The 19,551-nt window shown below is 38.1% G+C and overlaps 1 protein-coding gene across 4 annotated transcripts in view; it reads left to right on the top strand.

Moving 5' to 3' along the window:
- CTNNA3 (catenin alpha 3) overlaps positions 1–19,551 on the top strand; it is a 456,698-nt gene that overhangs the window by 422,581 nt on the left and 14,566 nt on the right. For all 4 annotated transcript variants that reach the window (XR_009959014.1, XM_062580676.1, XM_062580675.1 and 1 more), the window contains exons 16-17: positions 12,331–12,436; positions 17,656–17,790. Coding sequence is in view for 3 of the 4 variants with exons in the window: in XM_062580676.1 (XP_062436660.1) it covers positions 12,331–12,436; positions 17,656–17,790 (241 nt within the window). In the remaining variant the exon portion in view is untranslated. The remainder of the gene's footprint in view (positions 1–12,330; positions 12,437–17,655; positions 17,791–19,551) is intronic.

The raw sequence follows: 19,551 nt of genomic DNA, 5'->3' as shown, positions 1-19,551 counted from the left end.
GAGAGTCCCTTAAGTAGTGCAGTTATGGAGAGACTTCCTAGGACTGAAATTGCTTCTTCTGAACATGGACATCAGGCGGTTCTAATATAGAAGAAGTAAAATGTTTATTATTTTTACTGAAATTTTTTCCTGAGATACACCAAAAATGGTGACATTAGGTGATATTTTAGCTGGGAAGAGTTCTTATCTTGACCTGAGGTATCTGGAGGATTTGGATTCCATGTGGTTTCCAAGGCAACACTTCCAGGCACTTCTCTTGGCTGTAAGTCTGACTCCGTGGCAGACTGACATGAAATGGCAACTCGTCAGTGAGCTAGACTGTGTCTAGTAGAAAATAAGGGGAGCTAAAATAAGTGATACTAGAAGTATCAAGGGAATTCAAAATCAGTTTGCACTCTAGTCCTACCTGTTCATCATTTGTTAACCACACATGTAATAAAGTCAGCTTTTTCTGTACCTTCATGAGAGGTTGGATATTTGAGAAGAAAAGCTGGCAAAAAAATGTCAGTAACAAAAATAAGTACAAGCTTGTGATGAGCATCAGTAGTTAATGGCTGGGATATTAGAAAAAGGGATTATGAGCTGTGTGGTATTTTGTTGTATTTGATAAACCATGATTGTTTCCAGATGAGCCACCTATTGGGTGACCACCAGCTTAACTCTAGAATATATTCTTTCAAGAGATACCACTTGTATCAAAATACATTTCCGTTCATTTTAGCTGATCTTCATATTCAATGTTATATAACAGGAAATCTCTTCAAAATAAGTCTTAAATATAGGATACATACTATAAGCACAGATCTATAAATACTGTAATGATAGAACTGCACGCTGATTTTTGAAACACTACTACAAGTTAATGATGCTTTTCTGAGGCCACAGAGGTGCAGAGAAGTCATACTTTAGAAATATTTTGATAATTGGTTTAACATCTAATCAGAAACTTAAAGCAGGGCATTTAGAAGATGAATGAGTGAGCCATTTGCAACCTAGCAATGTGATTAGATATCCATATTAATAAATATCTGTCAAAATGATATGGTAGATTTGCTAAGTGCACATGTAACACAAAATGTGATTTTTTGATGAGTACTTTTATTTTTGTTACAGATGTGTTAATTACATTATGTATCCTGGCATTTGTTTGTTTGATTTTGCTACAGTAAAATTACACTCTCCTTTTTCGTCATCTGTGAGGGCAGTATTCCTGTAAGTCCAAGTTTTGCCAGTTGTTCCAATTTTCTTTTGCATCTGGCAATACGAGTTTCTTCTTTTTTTTTTCTTTTTTCTCCTCCCCCCACTCGCCTCCCCCCCCCCCCAAAAAAAAAGCTTATTGCTTTGATCTGTGTCTCCATGAGCCTCTCAGGGCTCTGATTCACATGCAGGATAATTCCTGTAGTTCCAGGCCTCATCTCTCCTCTTTGCCCACGTTGCAGAGGTGCCTGCAGTGACTGCACTGGTGGTACAGACCTGCAGAGCTGCAAGGTCACCGGTCACCCTTGCGCGGCAGGGACACGGGACATGGGCGAGAAGGGCCTGGCAGACTGCGGAGCTTGCCTGGCACCGTAGCTCTCTGTGCGAAGGCGACCCCTCTTCAGAGTCACGCAAGCTCTTCAGCTTTCATTTAACGATAAAGTGGTTTTCATGGTTATGAATGATGATGAAATGTACGGGACTAGCATGCACTGCAGAGATCCAGAAAAAGAACAAGCTCAAAATGTGTTACAGAAAGCATCTAAATAGCATGTTTTTAGGCCAGTCTTCTGTTTTTTGAGATCTGGATGATGATTTTGAATGACTGTGATTTAAGATGCATTCAAGATGAATGCGAAGATACGTGGTAAGAGCAGCTCAGATGAAAATTAAAATGTCATTGATGTAGTTCTTAGCTTGGCTTTATTAAAAGAGCTCTCAGCAGCTCAGTGTTCACGCACACAAGTACAGTGTAGCCAGATTTTGGATTTCTTGTTCTTTTCTATCTTTAGGGAGTCTCCGATGCAATGTCAGCAGGAAACACGTATTTTACAAGTCTGATGATTTTCTAGGCACAGAAGCCTGGGCATGTAAAAGCACTCTGTTGTCATCTTCATCCATTGAGGAGCCACATTTTCAAATGTCTGAAGCCCCATGGTGGAATTCTGGGTGGAAGATGCTTATGGAAGATTCAAGGAATCTCTCTCGTGTATAGCTGGTCCTTTTATGAGGATGGCGTATGCAGTAGTAGATGTCGAGTCAGTGAAAAATCCTAGACAATGAGCAGCTCTAGGGAAATGTTTGAAGGGAGTTGCTGAGTGGAGGCTAATACTGTTTTGTCTGCTAGAATGCATAGAATTTCATAGAGAACATTCTCCAGCCCCTGTTGGTTGGCCTTATCCTAGTTTCATAGCTGGAGTTTATGGCGGAGATTTTATTGCTGATGGGAGTAACATTTGTCTTGAGCGTCTACATAAATTACATATATTTGATTCAGTGACCATAGATATTTCCAAGGAAATCAGATGTCAGATGGTGGAGAAGCCCAAATAATCACAGTTGTGTGTGTGTGTGCATGAATGTATGTACACAACATGCAGATTTCCTATTCTTTCCTGTTCAGCTAGTACATTGAAATCTAAATCTAACTAGGCTGTCTTTTCCTGCAAGGCACTTTCTATGTACAGTTAGTTACTCCAAAACGCATCTGATTGTCTCTCCACAAAATACCTGGAAATAAAGGAAATAAAGAGAAAGTTAATAGAAAATGTTAGGGTACAACAAATGAGTTTCAGAATAGTGCATTTGCTTTCATTGGAGAACTGAAAAGATACACTGTGAAGAAAATCGAGTGCTTCATTTTGTAAGGGTTACTGCATAGCAAGAGGATTTTGAAAGGCACTATTGACTTGCGCAAGTTGCATTGCTGTGCTTGCACTGCAGTGCTTACATTCGTATTTTGTTTCATTAGTAACCCTCAGATGGCTTCTTTTGCTTCTTGCTTGTACTAGACCATGTGGTATCTCTTGAAAATTCAATACGTGGTCTACAAGAGTGGAAAGCAGATGGACCACTCTGCAGTGGGAGTCCGTGGAGATAACTCTTGACTTTGTGACTCAACCGTAATTCACCTCTGTGCTTCCAGGTGTGTACATGGAGCTCAGTGCCATTATGTTTGAAACATATATCACATACCCAGACGCCTCTGTATTTGCTCTTCCAGTTCTCAGAGACAGGCTGGCAGTGCCTACAGAAGTATCACAGACAATGCGTTTGACCTGTTGGTAAAGGACAAAGTTTTGACATGTCCACATTGTCCACACAGTCCAGTTCAGAATGCAAGAAGCTGTATGCTTATGGAAAGGCTTGGATTTTAAAAATTACTGAAGCATGTAGTCTGTGAGACTGTTGGATGGTTTCTTATATTAGAGTCTTAAATGTTTTTGATATTTTCTACTCGTGCTAAGGAAATTGGAGAAGAATGTCTGATGAGGCAGAAAGCAGAGGCTTTCCTCCGTAATCATCAAGGCTGTAACTGTGTATGTCTAATATAGAATAAAAATGCTGGATATCCAAATCAAGTAAAGCCCATGACTAATAAGATCTGCTAGTCATCTTAGAAGCTGAAAACAACAGGGTCCTTTGAAAAGCTAGTTCTGGAGACAGAGATGGAGGAATCTCCAAGAGACAATTTAAGGAAAAAAAAGAGGTGAGAAATACGGACAATTGATGCTTGTTTCAGATAACAGACCTAACTCACTTGTGCTGTTGTGATATACTCTTACATTGTACTGATCATGTTAGTGTATGGATGTGTTAAACAGATCAGAGAAGGGTTTGAGGAGACAGATCTCTGGTGGCATAGGATAAGATGGTTATGAGATCCTCTGTAACTAAGCGAAACCCAAACCACTGAGCTTTATGGATGGCATCTACTCAGTAATGACATCTACACGTCTATTCAGATGAGCTGTATTATGCAAACCACTGCTTTTGTTAACACTTTTTTCTCTACTTTCAGTAAACTGTTTGCTATAAAAAGACTACCATTGTGATCCGAAGATGAAAAGCACTTTACAGTGCTGGTTGTTACTATTTTATTAGATTCTTCTATTAGTGGATATTACACAGTGTTCAAAAAAAAACATGATGCCAAAAACCTCCTGGGATAGAGGAAAACTAGTGGGCAGGCAGTAAGCTGCTGTTCTGCAGCAGTGGGTCTTAACTGAGTGGAAACTGGACACTTCTGTAATGCATTTCGTCAGAGACTGCAAGAGGAGATTGCACCTTGGAGGAGATTTGGACTCTTGGGTTTATGAGGGAATGGATAAGGGTATCTGTATGTGTGTACGGGTGTAAATTCAGAGAGCTCTCAGTACCTCGGTTTACATTTCTGTAAGTGTTTGTAAGCATTTGGACACTTCCCTGTGTTTGGTTGTTGCACGTAAAAATACTTGGTGCATGTACATGTAAATCAGAGTTGCTCATGTACATACATATCTCTCTGATGCTTTGCTTTCTCTATTTTTTTTTTGTTGCTACGATTGGTTTTGTCAAGCTTGAGATGTAAGATTTTGTAGTCGGGGTTTCAGCTACTCCTCCCTCAGCCAGCCACCTCCTGGGCCGTACTGGTTACTCTTCTGACATACCTTCTTTGCTGTGCCCACTGTTACCCACTTGGTTTTCTATCTCCTGTTCTCTTGTCTTCCGTACCATTTTCAGATGTAGTTACGAAGCATCTTCGACAGGTAATGTAACATCCAGTAGTTATTCAAGCAATAACAGCTCTTCCCCCCTCCCCCCTCCCCAGTTATTATTTTAGTTCTTGGTTACAGAAATATTCATGATTCATGAAGGAGCAGTGCTGTGCTAGATAAGTCCATGTTCAGAGGCAAGAGTTCCTCGGGGTTCAGCCATATGCTTTATAACATTGCAGGCCAGAAATAGCATTTTTAGTGATAGCTGTTTTGCAGTACTGTCATGTTCCCCTTTGACTCTGCAGCTGAGTCATCAGTGATTGCTTTTTCTAACAAAGTTTATACAGCTGACAAGGGACATGAGCTAGGGACAAGAATTGTCTTGTTCATGTTTAAATAGCTATTTTCTTAATTCATCTTTAAAGTAGAAAGAGACAGAAAACACAAGGGTTCATTAAGAAACTTGTTTTAATATTATTAGACTTTTATCAAAACAGTAATATAAATGAACATAAATGAAATGACTATAGATGGTATTTTACTTGTTATAACACAGTCACAGTGCATATCACGGAGTCAAAAATGACCTGCCTTGGGGAAAGCATGAGGAGGTCAAGAATAAATAGTATCAAGGACAAAGTCAACAGCTTTCTTGCAAGCTGATGACTGGGGACCAAACAACTTGAAAGCATGTTGGGGGCAGGAGTAAGGAGCAGGGCCGTGCTCTCCTGCAGTTACAATGCCTGCCTGGCAGTGATGGCTCACAGAGGAGAACCCTTGTTGCACTGGCATGGCCCTGGGGATGTCCTACAGATAAACCAGGGAATCTTTGTTACGTTTGGCTAAATTCTCAGAAGACTGAGCTTTTCTGACAATCATTCTGTGATTCTTCAGGGAACAAAACAAGTGTCCATAGTTTAAGCGAAATTCAGAGAATCTAGATGTAACTATCATAACTAAAGTTGGTAGGGGCTAAAGACTTTTGAAAATCCGCTTTCTGTATTATCTATTAAATGCTGAGAACATTTCTGATTGCTCTATTTGGTCTCAGATGGCAAAACAAAGAGAAAAAAAGTGAGAAGCAGAGATAAATGACAGGGCTCCTGTTACAGAAGAGCATTCTAAATAATAGGTATATTTATTTTATAAAGCTGGTGAAAGCATAAGGGAGCTGGGGAGAGAGGGATGACCTCCCTCTCTCCCCAGATAAGAGGATAGATAAGAGAATCGCAACATGAGCTCAACAGTGAAGTATCTAGATGGCAGAATCTGCCCCAGAACAGAAAAAGAAAAAATAAAAAACCAAAAAGAGGACTGATACAAACTTGTATTGATAGGAAAATTGTTTTAAATAGCAGTGCTTACCAATTCATATTCAGCTGCCACAGTGTCGTGAAGGATTAACAGCTGCTGGGGTTGTTGTTACTCTGGCCTTCGCTTTCAATACTATTTTAGCCCCAATTACATTATCCGGCTCTACTGGTTCAGGAGAAATGAGAAGTACAGTTTGCATTCCGCCGATTCAAAGGAAAAAGTCTGAACTTCTGAATTTTCTGTGTTAGCTTGCTTTAGCTAAGTATTTTGCTAACTTTTGGGGAGGCAGAAACACTTCCTTTAAGCTAGTGCTGTAGAATTCAGTGGACTAGGATGTTAAAAGCTCATCCAGAAATTCTGTGCTCTTCTACTCTTTCCCTTCCTTGGAACAGTAGGTGGCCAGTTTGGCGGAACAGCTGCCTGCTTTGAGAGAAAACGTGTTAGGTAAGATGCTGTTGTTGATGGACCATGTCACCATGTTAGTTTAAGTGCTGTATAGTTCTGTTGTGCCACATAATCCAGTGGCCGCAATTATTGACAAATTCCCATGTCGAGGTTTTTCACAGGGTCTTACTGCTTATTCCACCACAATTCAGTAAAGCATTGTGCAGAGATCCAAAAGCTTTAGGAAGCAAACCCAAACCTGGCCCTTCATAGTGGTACTCAGTCTTGTCTTGTCTAAATTAGGCAATACCACACTATTACGTCTTTCCGGGAACGTTGTGTTTTCCTTTTTCAGGTTTCTGCCACGGAAGCCTCATTACTGCCCAAAAGAACAGAAGCGTTATTTTCCAGTTTGTATATAGCATTCTGCTGTTTCCTTTTTCCTGGTGAATTTGTGATAAACTGGAACTCTAAATTTCTTGCTATACTGTTGTGCAGGGAATGGTTTCCCACTTCTATTCGTGTGTTTGATTTTCCTACTTGCATACCTGTATCCTTTATAAAATTGCAACTATTTTTTGTTCCAGAATTTCTCCAGGTAATTTTTTTCTATTTTAATTCTGGTCTCCCAGCATATTTCATTCAGGTAATTAACAAAGAACGGAGCAGTGCAGGAACCAAGGCAGATCTCATCAAAGCCAAGTTCCTTTTTCCTTTTGTCCCTCCCTTGTGGCAGTGGCCCTTTGAAAACCAATCTTGCAGTATGCTCTTCCAAATCGTTTAGTGTCTCCCTTGCAAGTATTCTTTAGAGTTTGTGAAAATACCATAGGAGACAGTTCCAGAAGCCTGACTGAACTGAAGATGTATGGTATTTACTGCTTCTCATCTTCCCAGAGGCCATAAAAGCTTGTTTTAGATTGGTCTAACACTGCTTTCCTTGAAAAATCATGTTGGCTATTACTTATCTCTCTCATTGTGCATGCTTCTCACTTGTTTGTTTATGAATTGATGCAATTTATTGACTCGCAGTAGACACCATTTGGAACTGATGAGCAAAATGAGATCTATTGCTCAGCTAACATCTCTGTCAAGAGATTTTGAAGAGCAGCACTCAGAACTGCAACAGAGCCTATGGCTTCCTTACGGTGGTCAAAGACACCAGTGCAGTAAGAACTAGTCTTAGCCAGGTGAGCCCGTGTAATACTCATTTACAAAGCAAGGTATCTGTTTCTCTTCTATCGCACTGCTCTTGGTGTAAAAACGGTCTGTCCTTTCGGACCACTTTGCTCTCTGTGGGAGATGCAGAACTGATCATCTAAACTGTGCACATTGAGCTGAGAGGTCAGGCAAAAAGAAAATCACAGAAACACTAAGCATGGGTTTAAATGCCTCCGTCTATATCTTGAGGTTCCTTGTTCATTCAGGGTCTGTGAGTAGGGATAGTTCCATGGTTTTAAAGTGATAAAATATTTGTATAGAAGTCTTGGTAGGAGAGTAGCATATTCTAGCAAATAGATTAGCTGGTCATGCAGGAGCTGGGAATTTCACTTTTCAGCCTGGAGAGTTAAACCCACATCAGTCATGAATCCTCTCTCTGTAAATTCTGGTTATGTGCCCACTTTGCTTCTCTGAAGTAAGGCTAATACAGTAATTGATTGCAGGATTGAAAGAATTAAATGTCCCAGAGAAAGAGACAAAAGAGAATGACTCGGTAAGTTAATAGAGCATTTGTAATGAGTGAGGTGTGAATCCTGCTTATGTAGGTGGAACCCTAACAGAGATGAAAGTGTGAGCTGCACAGATGGACAGTGGTCTGGGGTGGCTGGAGAGAGAGCTGAGTTCTGGTTGGAACAGGAAGACAGAAGAACTGGATTTATTGCTGGGTCTGGAAGGGAGTACTAGTCTGAGTTAGGACTGAAGTCTCCATAGGCTTCGTGGCTGGGTTTAGGATGGGCAGAAAAGAGTTGTTCATTTAGATGAGGGTTGGATTTGGAGCCAGGGTTGCAGGTCAGGCAGTGCAAACATCATTGCTCAATGAGTTGTGGGTCCTACTGCAGCTGGTGGCCTGGAGCTTGCAGTAAAATTTAGGTCCACAATCAGTGATGAGCAAATTGTAGTCCTGAATATGACTGGGACACTGGCATAATTGTAGTGTGTGTTCTGCGCAGTTGCAAAATGCTTAGGATTACTGTGGGATTGCTGGGCCAGAATTAGGACTGAGGTTGTAATGATCAGGGTGTGAAGGTCAAGACTGTGACAAAGACCACTCAGGCTGTGGTCTGGAGACGAGAGTAGTTTTGATGCTTTGGTTACCACTCCTATAAAATGCTTACCTTTCATGGTAATTGATGCTGGTTAAATGTACGTCAGATAGATAGTAGTCTATTTTCAGGGACAGGTTAGTCATTAGAGCTCCCTGCTGTTTCTGATGAAGGAGAAGTACGGAAGATTCACTGAGGTGAGTAGAGTGAGCAGAAGCAAGCCACTCAGCGTCGTTTTGAGGCAGAAGATTGTGCATGTCCATTCTTGGAAGACATGATGGCTAAGGCCATATTTTCATTCTATTTCCATCAAATCCTCAAAGGATTTGAGGGGACAACAAAAGTTGCAGTTAACTTAGGAATTACAAGAACATTTTCAGTAGTTGTTTTTCAAAATGAAATTTCAGTGTAAAGGAAAAGGAGTCAAAAATAACGCCCGACACTGATGCTCACCAATCTCTGTAGTTAAGGTAATGTGTAGACAGGAACAGTGTTACTGTACAGATAGGTTGTTCATTGTGGTCAGAGGCAAAAATGATCCCATTAAGAGGCTTCTGTTTCTCTAAATTCCTTATCTTTCAGGAAAAATTTCTGTGAAGCTTTTCATCTACAGCTTTCTAAACTCATTTTTGTCTTGTGGAATCCAGTGACATCCCTTCTAATTAGACTCACCTGGACAGCTGCCTCAAATTGTTGATGGTCTATTCCCAGTCTCCTCACTGGGTAGAACAATTGATTTAAGAGATTTAGTAATAAGCCATCACTGCCATGGGGCATATTAATTGCTCATCAGTGTAATGTTTTGTGTCTTGGGTTTTTTTTGCATAGCCTTGAATGTGTTATGAATTTACTTAGTTTATAAGGCTTTCCTGCTTGAAAAGAGTGAAGTGTGAGGAGGCAATGTAGTGTATCTTCCATGCAGGGAGTAAAAAACCAGAGCTGCAAGCTGCTTCTTGAAGAGAGAGAAGAACCAAGGTAAGTACCTGTGGAAAAAAAGAAATAGTGAGATTTATAACTTGATGAAACAGCCTATTAAGCAAAGTGGGTTTTTTTTTTCATACTTCAAATTTGACAGACAAAACACTAGTAAATATAAAAAACTAGTAAGAAACTGTCTACTGGCTCGGGAAGAAAACCGGGTGATTTAATGAACTTTGTGTCTTAAACATCTGGAGTAAAGGAGTTAATCTGAGCTGGTGGCATTCTGAATCTGCTGATCTGGTATTAAATCAGAAAAACTGGGAATTCAGAATGTGCACAGGTGCACCTGTTGTTAGTAGGCAGCGTGCACTGAAACTGATAGCAATTCTCCAAACACATGAAATGTGTTAAATTTAATATCAAAATTAGAAGACAACTCAGACTGTGACTTAAATCATGCCTGTCATTCATGACAGATGTTTGTCTGTTCTAAATGACCTCCAGTGTTCAGAGATGCCACAGCCTTCCCGGATACTCTGTTCCAGTTCCTCATTATCTCAGAGCCTCACCTGAGTCTCCTTTTCTAAAATTAGAAAACTGTCAGGATTTGCTGGGCCAGAATTAGGACTGAGGTTGAATGATCAGGATGTGAAGGTCAAGACTGAGAGTGACAAAGACCACTCAGGCTGTGGTCTGGAGACGAGAGTAGCTCTGATGCTTTGGTTACCACTCCTATAAAATGCTTAAAAAAGCTCATTAATACGTCTCCTGTCCATTGCAGCCGTGAAACCTAAATGAAGGTGATGACTGGTATGTGTCCTTTCCCCTACTCCTCATTTCCACTTTTCTACATTAAAGAAGGCTTTAAAATTTTGGTCTTTGCTTACAGGTCATATTTGCTACATGTCTCATCATCCTATGTACACTGTCGCCAATCTTGTCAAAACCTTTTTTTTCCATACAAACTGGACACACAACTGTGGCTGCAGAACTGAGAGCGCAAAAAACTCTGCTGTGGTAATCTGCCAGTTTATATAACTGTGTGTGGTGTCTGCTGTTGTCCTAACATCATGGACTCACAGACCAACAAACTGTAACGCATTTTTCTCTGTAAACCACAACATAGGGTTTGTTTCAGTCTTTTGTTTCAGGCAGTTGATTGCTCCTGCCCAGATTTAGAATTTGCAGTTGGCCTCAGAGAAATTTCATCCTGTTTTTTTTCAATAGTCCATTTCTTAATTGGTTGGGGGGTTCAGCAAATCTGAGGTACTCTTCTAGATACTCTTTTAAAAACATTTAGTGGCTAGAGTGGCCAAAGACTAGAAATTGGGGCTGATAATTGTTACACCGTACTCCAGGGCAATTAAACTTCTAATTTTTTATTTTTAAAGGTGTGGATTTATGTAAAGGTGAAAAGGAGCACAGATCTATCTTACTGTGTGTGTAGAAAAGGAGTGCTCTCCCAATGTGTAACTTACTTAACAGGTTTTTTTCCCCCGTCCTTTTTTTTTTTTTTTTTTTTTTAATATAGGACTGAAGTACTGCGGTTACTCTTGAACTCTATTTCTAAGCATTTGTTCTAAAAGCTAGTTGTGGTTTATAGCTTATATCTGCGCCGCCCCCTTCCTCCCCATTTTTTAGAGACTGGGCTGGACTGGACCTCTCCCCCCCCCCCCCCCCCCCTCCGCCCAAATGACTGACTTTCTTCATACATGAAACCATACTGGACTTACTTAAGGAAAAGGGTGTAGTATTCTCAGTCATTTTTCTGTTTGTTTTTTGTCTAGTTTCTTTGTCTATTGAAGTACTTGGAAAGTGATATGAAACCTTTAGAGATTAAATGGTTACATAATTAATAAAGCTAAAAGTCTTTCTGTGAAAGAGTTGTTTGAAAGGTAAAAAGTTGAATTCAGCATGGTTGCTCTTGCTCCCTTTATATATGATGTGAAATATAAAAATAATAAATGCTGGTTTTAGGTTTAGTTAAAGTAGTAATTTAACACTGAAGAGAGTGAAGAACAAGAAAAATGTCAAGGTAATAGTTTTCAGTGTTATCTACCTAATGTATTTACATGTTACTTAGTTCTGTAAAAGATTTTTCATCTAATCAAAAAAAAATGTTTTGTAAAAGGAGCTTCTTTACTGCCTATTCACAACACTTTACAGTTTCCTTAAGTAAGTAAGTAAGTAAGTTGAAAATGAATAATTTCTGTGATGATTTGGTAATTATTATTCAAGCTATTACATATCTAAATTTAAGTGGTATTTGTTAGTTTTAACTGCAGCTCTGTTCGCATTCCCTGTCTAAAGTTTAAAACGAACTAAAGTTTAAAAATCAATCAGCTTTTCTGACCAGATAGCCATAATCAGTCTCAGAATACATCAAATCTTCATTGAACATACAATCCCTGCACTAAAACATGACCACTCCTTCTTTAGGATTATCTCCATGTAACATAATTAGATTGGGCTGAAAATCAATATACTTAGGATGTAGCATGGATTGTTCTAGTGCTTCTCATATGAAAAATGCTGTGTGAGTGACATTTTTCTGGTGCTTCTGTATCCAGCTGATGCTACACAATACGAATTTGTGGGACTTCTTAAAAGAATTAGCAGGGCAGGAAATTTTAATTAATGCTTGTTTCTTCTGTCTGGATTGGTTCTTTTATACAGTTGAGGTCTTCATTTATATTGTGAGAATATCCATGAACTGTGAGAATTCATTCTCACTTGCTAAGTACTGTAGTAAGGGCCTTTCTTTGTTTCATTTGAAGGGGTAGAGGCCCATTGAAGAACACATCAGATGTAATTAATGCAGCAAAAATGATTTCAGAGTCAGGATCAAGGATGGATGTCTTAGCACGGCTGATCGCCAATCAGGTAGGTTATTTATTTAGTAATGCACTAAAACTTATGCAGATGATTAATCTGCCAACAACACTTGAGATGGTTACGCATTTCTCCATTTACCTGTCTTGATTTTCTTTTCTCTCTTGCTTTCTGGACATACTGTATATGTGGATTTGAAAGTGTGCAAGTCCAAGAGCTATAGATCCTGTCTGAGTTGTGTATATATGTGTGTGCATATGAACATATTTTTGAGTGTATTCAATTACTGCTTTAAGCTGTGAATGCAACATTTTAGATGTATGGTATAGTCCATTCTTGAATTCCTTGGGCAGATTACAAAGAAACAAGCTAGTGGTATCCAGGTGAGTCATCTCAGACGTGAGAACATAGCACTGTTAAGCTGGCTTTGAATTCTGCTCAGTGGTACCTCTTCTGGAAAGATGCTAGATCTGAGCAACACAATTCATAAGGTTACTGACTTCTCTTCCTTGAACTTGTGTTTTCCACTGTTATCACCGTATATATTTTGCAGAATCCACGTTTCTGCTATATCTAGATTATCTTTCTCTCCTACATGCTCCCCACCCTAGTCATTTCTTCGGCTTATTCAAGAGTTTTGTCTTCTGCATACCTGCAGTTTTGATGTACTTTTCTGTCATTTAAAAGACGTATTTATCATTTGAATTAATGTTACAAGAATAGATTGCAAAAAAGTTCTGTTGTTCTTCTGAAATTGCAGCCGCAAACAGCGGGGTTATGTATCTTCATATATTCTGCAGTCTGGCTTTGTACTGTCTGGTGCGAAGAAACCACACGGGTGACTGAAACAGTCACCCAATTTAATGCTTGTTGTTGACAACAGGACTTGCTTAAGGAAGGAAACTTGACAAATATGAACCAGAATTAAAATCTGTACCAACATAAAGTGGAATTTTACAGCTAGATTTTTACATGCTGCTCCTCTGAAGCAAGGTGGAACTGGTGTATGCAAAAGCAGCTGAAGGCTGCTATTTACGTACCCCTCATCTTGGGCTGCTCTGTGCAAACTAGTCCAAATGCAACAAGGTACAGCTACGAGAGCTATCTAATTTCTGATGACTTACTACAGCTTCACATAGCTCAGCTAAAAAAACAAACTAGGAACTACATAAGTAAGTAAGTAAGTCCATAAGCATGCTCATTTTTCTTGCTAAGGTGGCAGCATAGTAGTCACACAAAGCCATTCCTCACAGGCAGTCCTCTACACTAAGGTGGTTTTAGGGCTGGACCATGCCAGTGGAACAATGAAATGAAAGTTCAGTGTGCAGGTATCACGTAAAGTAGTCAGTTAGCTCTGTAGTTTTTGTGACTGCCTTTAGGGTCCACGGTAGCATGGTATAGTCACTCTCTTCCAAATTCTCACATACTGCCTCGCTCCCTCTCAGTTTTTTTCATAAAGGCACTTGGTTTCTAAAATCCGTGAAACAGCAACAATCAGTTAGTTAGTTTATTTTTTCTCCATACTCCCAACTAAAACTAACAAGACAAAAATGTCTGGAAGTCCTTGTTTTCCTGGCACATCTCTCTATTCTACAGCACTGGAGAATGGCTGCTTTCAAGATTTTCTCCATCAGTTAAAAACTTACTTAAAACAGTAACTGTCATAGATCAATTGCAGCAAGAGGTGTTGTATCAGTCCAAATGATGAGTATCGTAAACTCTTACGCTGCTCAGTGTAGGGACTTACTTAGAGTCTTGCTGAAATTGTTCTTTCCAAAAGAAAGAAGTTTCAGTTCTTTATATTACTACAGTGACTCAAGACTTAGACACATGAACAAGATACTGTGAGGAACAAAGTAGCCAGGAGTTGTTCATGCTGATAATCACCGAGTACCCTCTTAGCTGCTGGGAAATGCGAGATCATTCAAGTTACTAATTAACGTTTCTTGTGAATTAACTCAAGTGACTTCCATTTGCCTTAGTCAGAGCTTGCACTCCTGAGTCAGCTTATCTGTGGTACTTACTCCTTGTGGCATCTTGTGTGCATCTGAAATATACTAGTCAGTTATGGGTGTTGCTTGTATTTTAGATGCAATTATATGCTATAGAAACAAATGAGAGGAGTAAAACATACATTAAAAAAAAAAAAAAAAAGGAACCAGAAAAGCCATTCTAAGGACACAAGATGTAACCAGGCTTCTTGTCAAAAAGTCCAATACCTCTGCTGTGAACACAACTGTAACAACTGCTAGCCATGTATCAAACTGAACAAAAAAAAAAAAATCTTGCCCTTACTCTTTCTATTGCAAAGATACACAAAATCCTCATATTCCCCTGATGGCTGGAAATCTTTTAACTTCTGCATCCATTTGTTCTTGTGCCAAGTTATCCTTTAACATAAAGAACTCTTTTCTGTTTTTTCTTTTTAATTAATTCTGTGAGGTATTTTAAAAGAAAGACCAATGATTGCTATTTTCAGGTGTTACTTTGTGAAATTATATATACTCTGTGTATATATGTGTGTGTGTGTGTGTGTGTGTGTATGTATTGTTTGCTTCAGAGAGTCAAATTTGCCCTGGCACACCAATATTCAAGTAACTGTTAAATTATACATGTCCTTGCATTCTTCATGAATGTACTTTTCTTAGGCACTTTTTCACAGCCTGTTCTGTAGCTGAGAAAGCTGCTGCCTTGGCTACTCTAAATCACTTTTTGTTGTCACTTCTGGTACTCTCACTCACTCAGATCGCATCACTTTACTATTAACAGTTGTCCTATGGCTATGACTACGCCTTTGCAGTTAGCAGGACCATACAGCAAAGTGTAACAGTTTCAGTATTCAGAGTTACATGCAAGTCAGAAAAACAAAACCCTGCTCTATGATTTCCTCCATCTAGCTCTGGAACTGAGCAAGAAGCTGAAATAAGCACTGCATAATGAAGAATCACTGTTGCATCTCTCTGACCTTTTCCAGTTCATAACGTAGATTCAAATGAATGATTTTATTTCACACACCATGTAATTTCAGAGAACCAAAACAGAGAACTGTGGAATTACATCGCTCATACAGTTTTTCCTATTACGAAAAAACTATGAAACTCTTACTTGTAGCACCTTATAAATCATATACTTCAACAGGATCTTGCTGATATATTCTTCCTCATTTCAAATTTTTATGACTCCCTCTCTTAAAATGGGGTACAATTGGCAGATCTCAGTTGTATGTTACTCCATACTTACAGCACTTACTTACTTAAAGATGACTCAGAAGTAACAACTGTGAACATAATCACAGCAAAGCATCAACATAAACCCAGGCAAATTAATCACAGGTACCATTATTAATAAACAGTTTTAAATACGATTGTTTTAAGTAAGTTTATTGTCTAATTTGTGACCTGAAAAGCCCTACTATATTTAAGGCAGTTAGTACATCCTGGTTTTAACTGAATGTATTACAGATTAAAAACTTTATTAAAAACCTTAGTATTTAGTAGAATAAAATATTAAAATATTTTTATAATTTTTTATTTTTATAATTTTTTTTATAATTTTTTTTATAATTTTTAATTTTTATAATATTAAAATAAAAGCAGAAAAAAACTGCTTTCACAATGTAGGAACTTGGAGATCAATATGAAACATTCCTTTCTGTAGATTTAACATAATGTTCCAACATAAAAGCTGTTTATGTGAATCTAAAACCTTACTTTGTTCTGAATGTAAGATTAAAAAGGCATCCTTTAGAATGATTACCTGATGAAGAAGATCAAAGCAGGTGTGCCAAAATGATCATCTGATTACATGATTTTCTCCTGAACTCTATGCCAAAGTTCACAACACATTTTTGTAATGGATTTAGCAGAATACAAACTAAGGACTGACTGACATTTATAATTCTGTTAATTTAATTAAAATGTAATTATAATTTGCTTACAGAAATTTCTGAGTTATTATAATTTGCTTACAGAAATTTCTGAGTTATTCCTTGCTTGCTTTTCCTAAGTCCAAAACACAAACCTGTTTGGTTGTTAACTAAACATTTATATTGTGTTACATAGTCAGGAAGAATAGAATCCCCACACCCCCATATTAAACAGCAGAAATGTAGTTTCTTCAGTGAAGTTAGTAGTTTACATGAAGTATTTCAGATGAATTAAGTAGAATTGATGCTTTCTCTGAGTGTTATTACATCCTGGATTTTAAATCACCTGCTGCATTGATGACAACAACACAAGCTCAAAGGTCTAACTAAGTGGATAAAACCAGAGATAGTTGTTCCTACTGCAGCTGGAGGGAATACACCTTTTTTTTTTTTTTTTTTTTTTTTTTTTTTTTAATACATAAATCTGAACACAATTTCCCATCAAAAGAATGTAACTAACCATATTTCTAATACAGGACATAAAGGCTAAAAATGTATCATCTGTGCTAATCTGTAGGGATCTATTTTTTATTTGTATCATGCCCAGGTTTTACAGCTGTGGTAGCACAGTAGGGACTCACCATTCACCTTAACATCCCTTCATTCTGCCAGAGCAATGAAAAGCAGCTTTAGAACAAATGCATACCAGGCCATATGTGACCAGCCTGTTCATCACAGAGCAATATTTCCATTCAAGTAGCCCAGAGTTCAGAGAACTGAGGGCAGAAAGAGATTATTCTTATAAAGTATTGCTAGCAGTGAATCTACTGTAAGAAAGACATTCGTATTTGCCAGTTGGTACCTGGTGATACTGAAGATCTGCCACTGAGTTGAATAAACTCAAGATGGAACACACACACAAAAATACATGTCATTAAGGTAAAGAAAGTGTTACTTGGGATAAATACTAACACTGTCCTGTATTTATGTTTGTGTTTGGCTATGTAACTACTACAGCTAATACAGGTAACGTGCAAATTCAGATTCTAAGGAAATAAAGAACTCACTCATAAAAGAAAAAGAAATCATAACCTCTTAGGAATTGAAGGAAAACTAGTTACTCCAAGTATTAGAATAAGTAAGTGAGTGATTTGTCTAGAAATATTGCTAAGACAAGAAAAAGTGAATATGGAGAAGTCTGGGATTACTCTGAGCTGCTTCACTTACTCTGTTTAAAAGGAGTGAGCTATTCAACCTGATGCAGTTGCAGTGACAAGCAAGGCTACACTAGTGTGCAGATACATTCAATACTCCTCACTGAAGCATAAACCTGATGTCTGAGATGAAATTTTAAATCAGCACTTGTTGAAATGTTTTATTAACTGTTCTTTTTTTTAAAATGTAGTGTCCAGACCAATCATGTAAACAGGACCTGTTGGCTTACCTAGAACAGATCAAGCTGTACTCCCACCAGCTCAAAATCTGCAGTCAAGTTAAAGCAGAAATCCAGAATCTGGGTGGAGAGCTCATCATGTCTGCTGTAAGTAGAAAAGTAGCCTAGATTACTTCCTCTGTTATCAAATGAAACCTCTCAAAAAATCATCAAGTGAATCTGTTGCGCTTGTGAAATGTTCCTGTGTAGACCTAAATTTCTTTTTCCAATTCCCTACTGCTTTTTATACTCAATTTACTACACAGAACATGTAAGGCAATAAAGCGTAAGGCTGATGAGTTACAAGGAATAGGAATGACTTGCATATTTACTTTTTGAACACTAAATTTTAGAAGGCTGGTTTGCTTGTTGCTCTTTTTTTTTTTTTTCCTTTTATCTATAGTGGAAAGTACATAATTTTGTCCAAATGTTTTAATTCTAAAAATCAAAACCCAAACTTAACTTCATTCACAAACTTACAGGGATAATTATGTATCATAATCCTGTTTCAAGGAAGCAGGATGAGGACATACATGATGCTGCATTAGTGTTACATTCAGAAGCCCCAGTTCAGGAAGGCAATTAATTACTTGTTTAAGTAGATGTTTAAGTCTGTCAGTCCCTGTTCAATAAAACACAGTTAAACAGGTGCTAACTGTAAGTCAGTCAGGGCAAAATAAGAATATGCTCAGTCCTAGACATTCCTGGAAATGTTTTGCTGAGTCAAGGTGAGATGCTGTAAATTCTGGTTATTATTCTGTTATAAAAGTAAATCTTGGAAAATGTTCCAACAGGAAGATAGATACAATTTTTTAATACAGGTGATAAATTTAGGCCTATAGAAGAAAGAGCCCATGCTCCGAGAGATCTATAGCCTGAGCCAAAGCCTCTTCAAGTTAGTGAAGACACAGCTGGTTGATAACAGTGGTTATATGACCTAGCTGTAAAATTTATGTTTTTCCACTTTTCTAAATGGTTGTTGCTGAGAGGAAAAGGGCATTCATGAGTGGCTGTGCTCAGCTGTCTCTTTTCAACTAATATGCAACCAAACCGTAACGGCTTTCTTATAAAGCTAATCCTAATCTTTATCTAAATAAACTCTCTGGATATGTTTTCTTAAACCTGAGGAAGTTTATTTTAAGAAGAATATCAAAATACAAATACGTTTTGTAGAGAAAGTGGTAAGCAGGATTAAGAGAGAGAATTCACTTCTGATTAAAAAAAAAAAAAAAAGATGATTACTGAATTGCTAAAGCTGAGGCAAATTCTAGCTTTGAAAGTCAGCATGGGGTCTTTGGAATTTGATCATCTAGATTAGCTTATCATATTGGAAAAAAACAGTTTTGGGAGAAGAAACCATATTAGTTGACTGCATCTGTATGGTCATGCACACTTGAGATTTGGACAAATAGAGAGAGAAAACTTGAGGAAATACGTTGACAGAATATCTGCGTTTTGGACATCTGCCAAACATCTAACATCAGGTAACCAAATCTCACCTTTCTATCAAAAGGCTTTTTATGGACTTGCAACACTACTGAACCTTGAATTGTTGCTCATGTAAAATCATTAGCAAAGTTCCTAGAAGACACAAACACATCCTCTTTATCTGTGGGGTCAGAACTGTATCTGGGATAGGATGATATTTTCCAGACCCTTGATCTTCTCTGTCTGTTTATGCTAGTAAAGAATGAGAACAAGACAGTAAGGCATGATTAAGAAGGAGTATCTTTCCTCACAGTTAAGTTCTCATTATTTATTAAGTAAACACATCATCAATCTCAAAATCATCTGAAACTGCGTCCTTCCTGTAGATAGTGAAGATTTATTACAGGAAAAACTGTATTAGAAAGTATATTAGGAAATACA

The sequence above is a fragment of the Rhea pennata genome, chromosome 7 (assembly GCF_028389875.1).
Source record: "Rhea pennata isolate bPtePen1 chromosome 7, bPtePen1.pri, whole genome shotgun sequence".
In the NCBI taxonomy this organism is placed as follows: Eukaryota; Metazoa; Chordata; class Aves; order Rheiformes; family Rheidae; genus Rhea; species Rhea pennata.
Note: the sequence above shows the minus strand (reverse complement) of the source record. Positions and strands in the feature narration are given on the sequence as shown.